The sequence below is a fragment of the Crocuta crocuta genome, unplaced genomic scaffold, assembly GCF_008692635.1.
Source record: "Crocuta crocuta isolate KB4526 unplaced genomic scaffold, BGI_CrCroc_1.0 scaffold312, whole genome shotgun sequence".
Taxonomy (NCBI): domain Eukaryota; kingdom Metazoa; phylum Chordata; class Mammalia; order Carnivora; family Hyaenidae; genus Crocuta; species Crocuta crocuta.
Window position 1 is genome coordinate 454,777 of NW_027527378.1, and position 10,289 is coordinate 465,065.

A 10,289-nucleotide genomic window follows, 5' to 3' on the forward strand; every position below is an offset into this window, starting at 1 on the left:
CACAGTAGTCAATTCTTTTTCTTTTGAGATGAAGGCAGTGTGTTGCAATCAGAAGAACAGATATCTAAAACAGGGTTGGCAAAAGAAATAAAAATGAAAATAATGTGGAGTTGAAGTCCAGAGGTTATTGTTTGACGTGCCTTGGGAAAATGTGCAAAAAAAAAAAAAATTGGCATAACTTCTAGATGTTGATTGTAAAATGCTTCAAAAGGAAATAGGTGAGAATATAAGGAAACATCTTGTCTTTGTCTCCCTTCAAGTTAAATAACTGTGGTCCGCTGTTTTTGCCCCTCCGGGTCATCTGAATGCTGTTCAGAGTTGGTAGTTGCCCTAGGTTTTATATATTTGTCAACTTCATTTCCATGCCACAGACAGTTTGTTGTATATTAGCTGCAGAATAAGCCAGAGAGTTTGGTTTACTGGAACTGAGTGAAGATTGGGTTTTAGCAGCAGTTTTTTTTTTTTTTTAATATTTTTATTTATTTCTAGGAGAGAGAGAGAGAGACAGCGTGAGCAGGGGAGGGTCAGAGAGAGAGAGGGAGACACAGACTCCGAAACAGACTCCAGGCTCTGAGCTGGCTGTCAGCACAGAGCCCGACGCGGGCCTCGAGCCCACGAACCGCGAGATCATGACCTAAGTGAAAGTCGGACGCTTAACGGACTAAGCCACCCAGGCGCCCCTTAGCAGCAGTTTTTGCTTCTTTGAAGGAAACCCAGACAAATCTCAGTAGTTGGAAGCCCAATTATCCCAGAGAGTTTATGTATAAGGACACTTAGTTCCTCATCTTCTTATCTGTTTTCTAGTTTCCTTACTGTTCTACAATAAAGATATATTGGAACTCTTATGTATAAAGTAACATGACTAATACTGAACCAATAGGGCAGATCTTATACATTTAAATAAACTGTGCCTTTTTTGAACTGGTTGTTCTGAGAGGCTTAACACGTACGGGAGTTCAGTACACATTGAAGATGCCTTTCAGAGTCGCTTTCAGAGACTGTGACATATTCTACTGAATGAACTTCATTATCACAAATCTTAGTCTTTTGACAACATGTGTAATTTTTTGCAAAGGTTAAAACTCGCCGTTGTCAACGGTGCTATATAAGGTGGATGACCTAGGTGACCATTACTATTAATTAGGTTTGACTAAAGGACTTCATTATTCTTTGTTCACAGTAGAGGTGAAATACCTACAAAGTTTGGTTGAACTGGAGATGAGAAGTTTCTAATACAAGAAAATTTGTCATCCTAGTGGAAAACATGTTTATTATCCAGATATAATAAATATGATTTTAGTTATTTATAATAAATGTGAGGCGCCTGGGTGGCTCGGTCAGTTGAGCCTCTGACTCTTGATTTCGGCTCAGGTTATGATCCTGGGGTCATGGGCTCGAGCCCCACATTGGGGTCTGCACTTAAGCGTGGAGCTTAAGACTCTCCCCCCTCTCTCTGCCCCTCCCCCACTCACGCATGTGCACGTGCACATGTGCGTGTGTTCTCTCTAAATAAAATTAAAAATTAAACATAGAAATAAATATAATTTTAGACCACTGAATGCTTTTCTAATATTTCGGTATTAAGGTTATGCTGGTTTCATGAAGTAAATTGAAAAGATTTTCATCTTTTTCTGTGGTTTGGAATAATTAAAGGCCCTGATTCTCAAACTTGACACTGTAATCACCCAAAGGAATTGGAAAAAAAAAATACTGAATGTGAGTCCTACTCTCAGAGACTCTGATGGACACTTGAGGACTTAATAAGGACAAAAATTTTAGGTCTTATTTACTTAAGTAATCTCTGTACCCAACATGGTGCTCCAACCCACAACCCCAAGATCAAGAGTCCCATACTCCTCAGACTCAGCCAGCTGGGCGCCCCCACCCGGGGACTTTGAAAACTCTCTCAAGCGATTTCAATGTGCAGCCAAGGATGGGAATGAATCATTGGTTTAAATAACATTAAAACCATTTGCTCTTGAAACTGGAGATAGAGCTGGGGCGCCTGGGTGGCTCAGTTGGTTGGGCGTCCAACTTGGGCGCAGGTCACGATCTCGTGGTCCGTGGGTTTGAGCCCCATGTTGGACTCTGTGCTGACAGCGTGGATCCTGGAGCCTGCTTCGGTTTCTGTGTCTCACTCTCTTTCTGCCCCTCCCCCACTCTTGCTCTGTCTCTCCTTCAAAAATAAACATTAAAAGAGAAGAAGAAGAAAAAAAAAGAAAGTAGGGATAGAGCTCTGCGATAAAACCGCAAGGAGATGCACTATTCACGTTTTTTACTTCTTTTGAATCAGTTCTGATAGGTTCTTATTTTCAGGGAAATCCTCCATTTCTCTTGACTGTAAAAGTACCTCATAGATGTTGACATTATATTGTTTACATGTATGTACTTCTTTCATCTGCTTCTCTGTGTCTTTATGTCTTTTTTCTACTCTTTAATCTTGCATATTTTGTAATTCCCTCCTTTTTTTGCTTATCCTCCATCAGGCTCATGATGAGTTTATCAATTTTATTCATTCTTTCAAAGAATCATCCTTTGGCTTTATGTATTTTTTTCTTTTTTGTTTGTTTTCCATTTCATTAATTTTAGCTTTCATCTTTATTTGATTGATTTTATTGTTCCTTTTCTAATTTCCTGAGATGAATAGTCTTTCATGTGCATCCTCTTTAATAATGAAGGCATTTAAGGCTATACATCTTTTCTAATGTTAGTTTTAATTGAGTCATCTATTGAATTTGTAAGTTTGTTTTTAATTTTCTCTTTGATCTAATGTTTATTAAGACTATAATTTCTAATTTCCAAGTATCTTAATTAAAGGAGCTAGAATTCTTTGAATCATAGTTTTATTAATTATTTCAAATTTTATTGGATTATGGCATGAGACTATGTCCTATGAAATGTTTATTATTTTGAACTTATTCAGGGTTTCTTGGAAATCAAGTATATGACTGATTCTCATAAAGTCTCCTTGGACATATGAAGAATTAATTGTACTCTCTTTTTGTAGGATGTCAAGGTCTTCAGATATCCATTTATTAAATTAAGTTCATTGAGTAAATATTCAATATTTTAAAATGTTTATTGAGAGAGAGAAAGTGCATGTGAGTCGGGGGAGTGGCAGGGAGAAGGGAGACAGAGGACCCAAAGCAGGCTCCGAGCTGACAGCAGAGAACCCCATGTGGGGCTTGAACTCATGAACCATGAGATCATGACCTGAGCTGAAGTCTGATTCTTAACCTACTGAGCCACCCAGGTCCTCCTAAATATTCAATTTTTCCACATATTTAGTTCCTAATATATCTGTCTAAATGTCTATATTGCTGTGTTGTAAGCTACCCCAATACTTAGTGCCTTAAAACTATAAACATTTAATATCACACAGTTTCTGTGGCTCAGAAATTTGAGTGCAGCTTAGCTGAATGGTTCTGGCTTAGGGTCTCTCGTGAGGTGGCAAGCTATTGGTCAGGGCTACAGTCCTCTGAAAGGTTGACTGCGGCTCAAAGACCCATGTCCACGATTGCTAACTCACATGGCTACAGGCACAGCATTTCAGCTCCTCACTGGCTATGGGCAGACCAACCACATGTGCCTCTCCACAGGGTACCTGAGTGTTCTCATGGCATAGCATCTGGCTTTCCCCAGAGTGAGTGATGCAAAAGAGTGAGCAGGCAGGAAGCTGTAGTATCTTTATGACTTAGTCTCCAAAGTTGCATACCATCAATCCTGCTTTTTTTTTTTCTCAATCCAAAGAAGCAAATCACTAAATCCAACCCACATTCAAGAAGAGGGAAATTAGGCTTCATCTTTTAAAGAGAGTGCCAAGAATTTGTAGACATTATTTTAAAACAATAATTCAATATGAATACTGTGTATGTTTAAACAATTTCTTCTTGCATCTATAGTAGTTAAATATTTGAAGCAAAAACTTGTTCTTTTGTTTATTGAATACAAGTTCATTAATTGTATCTTCTTTAGAAGTACCTTTTATTATGTATTATTGCTTTGTGATCATGTTTAGCACTTTTAATCCTAAATTTCACTTTGTCTAGTATCAATATTTACATTTTTGTTTTCTTTTTGTTGTTTTTACCTTGTTTTCAACCTCCCTTTATCTGTTTTTAATGTGTGTTTCTCTCAAACTATATATATCTGAGTTTTGTACTTTAATATAGTCTGGCAATCTTGGTATTTTAATGGAAGATTTTAACCCATTCACATTTAGTGTAACAACAGATATTTTTGAAAAATTTTCTTCTTTTACTCTGTTTACTATTTACTTCACTTTGTTTCATCCTCTCCCTTTTCTTTTTGCTGTTCTGGGAAAGTTTTCTTTATTGTTGTCTTCTTTGGCATTTTTACTGTGCTTTTCCATTAGTTAGTGGTTATCTTCCCATTCCTGACATTTCTGATAAATAACATATGTGTATATATTTATCAAATAGCTATAACTTTCTTCTTCCATTATACTCTCTCTCATCCAGTAAGATATATGTATTTATTGTCACACTTTCCATGTATGTCCCCCATTGGATGAGATTTGTGGAGCTCCCCTGCAAATTCTAGTTTACTGCTCATGCCATATTTTTAGTTCTTGACCATTGTTAGGTTTTTCTTCATAGTATGTCTCTTCTATTTCTAGAATCCTTGATTAGTACTTAAATACAAGTTCCACATTATCACTATTGATTCATATTGAATTATATATTGAAAGGTTCATCGTTCACTTCTGTATTCTTTCTTCTTGGATCTTTCCCTGGCTTAAGAACTTTTTATTTGTACTGTACTGTTATTTGGTTAGAATATTTTCTTGTGTGTTTTCCTCTATGGGGCATGTGGGTGCTATATTCTCTGAATCCAAGCTCCTGGGATGCAGGGACTTTGTATTATTTACCTCTGTGTTACTAGCATCTAAAATTGCATGTAGCACATAACACGCAGTCAATACATGTTCATGGTTTTTGTGGTATTAGATCACTACATACTCACATATACCTTTCTTCCACCCTGATAATGTTGTTGCTGATATTTGATCCTTTACACATCTGCACATATTTTCTATCACCCTAAGAAGTTAATGATGTCTTGGCCAATATAGAATTCTTGGTTCATAGTCCTTTTCTCTCTTTAATTTGTAGATTTATTCCATCATCTTCTATTTACCACTGCTGCATATGAGAAGTCTAATGCCAGGATGATCCTTTTCCCTTTGTAACTTGCTCTTTCTGTCTAGCAGCTTCTAATAATTTTACCAGGTAATAGGGACACCCCCCTCCCCCATCAATTGTGCATAGTATTCATCAGCTCTTTCAAACTTCAGGATGAAGTCTCTTTTTCACCATAGAAATCTCCCTCTCTTATTTCTGTAATTATTGCCTCTTCTCCATCTGTTCCTCTTTCTTGATTCTGGAATTATAATTGGCGTATTAGTTCTCTTGGCTCTGAACTCTAATTTCTTACTCATTCCTTACAATCTTCATCATTTTGCGTTTTAATCTGTGTAAGAGATTTTTCATCTGTTCTTTCAGGTCAATAATGTATTTTCCAATCATTGTTTCTTTTAGTTATCTCTAATCTATTGATATTTTAAATCTGAATAGCACATTTTAAATGCTAAGAATTATTGCCTTTTTGTTCTTTATTTTGTGGTCCTTTTATTTTCTTAAATAAAGTTGTCCTCTGTCTCCTTCAACAATTCTAGCTCATTAGGGAACAGAACTTTAGCAGATCTGATGGGTCTGCTTCTCTCTCGTTACTAGATCCCTTTAAGTACTACTCCTGCATCCAGAGTGGGAGAGGAATTCTCTATGTTCCTAGGTAGCCCTAAATTCAAGTGTTAGTTTTCTTTTAGCTTCAGAAATAGGGAAAAAGTTCCCTACACTTTTCTTCTAGTAAGATCCAGCTCCCTCTCCCCCATGCTCTGTATCAGGGCCACCCTTTAATCAAGGGGTATACAGGTCTCCTCAGACCCAGTTCCTCCATGTTCTCATGCCAGGGTTCTCTTCTGCTGCTCTGCTAGCCCCCTTCAGGCCTGGAATCCCAAGAGAGCCTATAACCTCTAACAGCCTTCAGATTCCTCTGGGTTACTCATCCCCACTTGGTGAAGGCTGGGGGAAGGAAGAGCATCAGACATGCAGAACCTCCCATTTTTCGTTAAGTTTTGACAAGCAATAACCTATATTTTTGCAACTGGCTCATACTCTTGAAGCCTAATGTGATACTGTGATAAAGTTATGTGAATTACTATATAAGAAAATATAAAATAATGGGATCTTAATATTAGAAATAACATGGAGGTCATAATAAAATGAATCTTTTCATTTGTATGGTACTCTATGGTTTCCTGCAGTTGTATACACACAGTCTCATTTGAGTTCCAAAGTAGCCCTATATGGTTAAGTATGGAACTTATCATCCCCATTTTACAGATGAGAAAACTATAGCTCAAAAAGATTAAATAACTTGCCCAAGGACAAATAGATAATAATGAAGCCAGACTAGCAAATAAGTCTTCTTATTTCTGGTCCAGGGTACTATACTACTGCTTGCTTGCTTGCTTGCTTGCTTGCTTGCTTGCTTGATTGTTTGTTTCCAATTCTCTTCAGAACACATTACACTGCATGATGATTTTTGGAATCTTTGAGTCATATATTGTAACCTGTATTATACTTTTTTCAACTATTTCTACTATATTAATATGAACAACTTAAAATGTATATAAAAACCAGGATGGTGACTATAAAGTAATGATTTCTTTTGTAGTTTGAAATCTAAAAAAAGAGGACTTTGAAAATAGTTTGAAAAAGATTAATGTAACTAGAATATGGGTATTATTTCCCGAGTTAACTTTTCTGAACGGGGGGCATACATTTGAATATATAAGTACTTAAAGTTTTCTCTTTGTAATGTATTTTTTAAACATTTGAATTTATTATACTATGCCCTCGACCATTTCCCTACCTGGTAGGCATGGCATGTTTGTTTTGTCTTCGAGTTTAGTGGTACAGAAGTAAATGAATCAATAACTGTTATAAAGACCAGGCCTTTGTTCTGATCCCAGTTCTTTTTTTGTACCAACGCTGTGTTTAAAAGTATTATCTCATGCCCAGGAGTGATAATAAAAATATTTGAGACCTGGTCAGCAAGCAGTCACAGTATCTGCCAGCTATCAACACCTGGTGTGATTGTATCAGAGTGTACTGGTGATACATCAGCCTTGCTCACCGTTGCATGGTACCTTACATTTTGCTGGGTATTTTCTAATTCATTCTCTCATTTGATGTGGGGCGGGAGGTGGGGGTGGGTATAGTGTCATCCCCTTTTTGCAAACTGAGGGATTCACAGCCATAAGAAGTTAAACATAGGGCCTCTTAGAATGAGAGACTTTTGGCTCTTGGTTCAGTGTTCTTCCTTGGCTGGAAGTTTCTCTCTTTTCAAGGGAGAAGGAAGAGATGAGTAGCCATTTTTGATAGGACAAAAATCAGCTCCTTTCAGAGAAAACTCATAGTAGGTAGTGCGTAGAATGAGCAGTCACCATCCCACCTCCCTCCCCACCCCCACCCGGAATCTTCCTGTCTCAAGCTAATGTTTCGCTTCCAAGGTCCCTTGTAGGAAGGAGATGCCTGCCCTGAAGAGTGAAACTAGCTCGTTAGCAGATCTCCCCTGGTGGAGGAACTGACTCAGTCTCTTTTCTCCATATTTACAGGGACAGTAGATACAAAGCCTTACTTTAAAAGTACGTTCTTTTAACTGCTTGTTTTTCCCCCTCTCCTCCTTCCACAGAATGGTCTCCCCTCAGAGAGCAACTCCTATGTTTTTAATGGGGATTTTGTAGATCGAGGAAGAAATTCCATAGAGATCCTAATGATCCTGTTTGTGAGTTTTCTTGTCTACCCCAATGACCTGCACTTGAACAGAGGGAACCATGAAGATTTTATGATGAATCTGAGGTAACCTAGGCCTTTAGATTTCCTCTGTTGTTTCCCATTCTGAAAAATAGCACCATGTTTAGTTCCTAGCAGAGAGTTAGAGGTGACTGTAGAGAAGTAGGTATGAGGGGACTCTCAAGGGAGACCTCAATTCTTACCTCTGTTTAACACCACAGTCTTATACTGAGTGAGTATAAACGACTCTGGAGTCCTCTTCCTGTCTTTTCTTCCAGTTCTGTCCCTGCCTCTCCCTTCTGTTATGTTCTTTCTCTTCCTCCCATGCCTGCCATCACAGGCCAAATTGTTCCCTGGGTGGATGTGTTAGGCGAGCCTTGGCGATGTGGTAGTTTCCACGAGCAGGCTCAGATGAAATCATCTGTGGCTACTCTTGTGGCTCGCCTCAGATGTTGTCTCAGAAACTAGTACTGTGTTTTTCACTGATGTGTATATTTTTTATGACATGGTGATTGCTTCTGGCATAGTTGTTCACAAACATATTTGAGAACAGCTGTAACATAGCATTTCAACTATCTGACTCACTGGAGATCTGAGGAACAAAGATTGGTTAACTGGTTTCCCAAATTTTGCTGAAAGGCACAGTAGGTGATAAATGTTACCCTTTCCCTCCTTTCTTCCTCCTTCACCCCCCCTTTACTAGTTGGCTCTAGGGCAGTAGAAGGCATGACATATGATATGCCTCATGCTTTTGGTCCTAGGCTTTTGGATGCCTCGATGAAAGCTCAGCAACTGATTAGTTTTGTCTTTGGGGCAGTTTCAGCACCTGGCTTGAGTATAGAGTTTCAATTCTGACTCTCAGGTATGGAAGCAGATGCTGAGACTATGATGAAAAAGAATCCCCGACTGTTATCAGAGGTCCATTATATATACTGTAGCTCAGTACTTTTATTTGGGCATGCCACTTACCCCTGCATTTATTCAGTGAGCCAATCATATTTACCTAGTGTCTGTAATGGTTAATGAAAGAGGTGTGGCTCCTGCCCTCACAGAATTTACATCTAGTGGGGAAGACTTATGTGAAATAGGATTGTCAAGTGTGATGAGTTTGTAAAGTGGGGGGCCTAACTTGTCTGAGGGGTGACAGAAGGTTCTCCCATAGAAGTATGGCATTAGCTTGAGGCCTGAAGGGATAAATTAAGCAATTCAGAAAGGGCCATGGTGGTAGATGAGAAATGGCATTCCACAGCGAGGGGACGGTTTATGGAGAGATATGAAAGCACTTCAGGAGGGCAAGAGCACCGACTGAGAGACAGGATGGTCCCGAATAGGGTTGGAGACATAAGAAATGGTTGGATTGTGCAAATGAATTGGGACCTTTTTCTAAGGCCAACAACAAAAAAATCATCGAAGGATCTCGTAAAATTTGTGTTTTAAAATGCAGCAGGAAGAAATATTTGAATGTGGGAGGCCGCTTAGGAAGTAGTTGAAGAGATAGATGATGGATTCCCTCACATGGGAAGGGTTGTAGGGATGGAAATGCAAAGAAGTAGACAGATTCGAGAGGAGTTTAGGCGATGATGATTCAAACGAGGAGAGAATAAAGGGTAACCTCCAGATCCCAGGCTTGAATTGGGAAGTAGAGTGGCATTGTTCACAGATATTGGGAACATGATAAGAGGAAAAGGTTGGCATGAGAGAGAATTGCCAATTCAGTTTGGCTTAAGGTTATTTGAAGTGCTTTTCAGTAGACAATTGAGTGTATGTGTCCAGAGCTCAGAAACGAAGTGTGGCCTGCAGCATTGTCCTGCAATATTGGCACATAGATAGTAACCAAAGCTCTGGGCAAGGATGAAATTGCCACAAGAGAAAGTGAGAGGAGAAGAGGGCCTAGGACAGAGTCTGAGGGGACCCCAGCACTCAAGGCTAGGCAGAGAAAAAGTTGCAAAGGACTTAGAATACCCAGAAAGGTATGAGGAAAACCAAGAGGTTTTATTGTCACAGAATCCAAGAGAAGACAAGCTTTCCAGAAGGATGGTGTAGTCAACCATATTTAATATTTCAGAGACGGCAAGAAAAATGAGGACTGCAAGGTGTCCACTGCATTTAACAACATAGCTGTCGTTGATGAGGGCAGGACTGAATTCCTCTTGGAAAACATAGCATTACACTCTAGAAGCCTGACATGACAGGACTTGCATGGAAACCTGGAATGAGTGTGCTGTGTTCTGACTTTCCTGTGTTGGGCCTTAAGAATNTGAAAGCAATGAAAAAAGATTTCCATCATTAAAGCTCCCATAGTGACTGCTGTTCAGGCATGAAAATTCCTGACAGTTTCTAGGAAAATCTTGAATGCCGTTACATGGACTCTATCAGAGAGCATACAGAGAGCCAACTTATTGTCTTCTA

At 38.9% G+C, this 10,289-nt stretch overlaps 1 protein-coding gene across 1 annotated transcript in view; it reads left to right on the forward strand.

Annotated features, from left to right (window-relative positions):
* Positions 1–10,289, forward strand: part of PPEF1 (protein phosphatase with EF-hand domain 1) — a 111,630-nt gene that overhangs the window by 65,140 nt on the left and 36,201 nt on the right. Inside the window, exons 8-9 of the mRNA XM_077769107.1 lie at positions 7,780–7,946; positions 9,851–9,877. Of these exons, the coding sequence (XP_077625233.1) occupies positions 7,780–7,946; positions 9,851–9,877 (194 nt within the window). The remainder of the gene's footprint in view (positions 1–7,779; positions 7,947–9,850; positions 9,878–10,289) is intronic.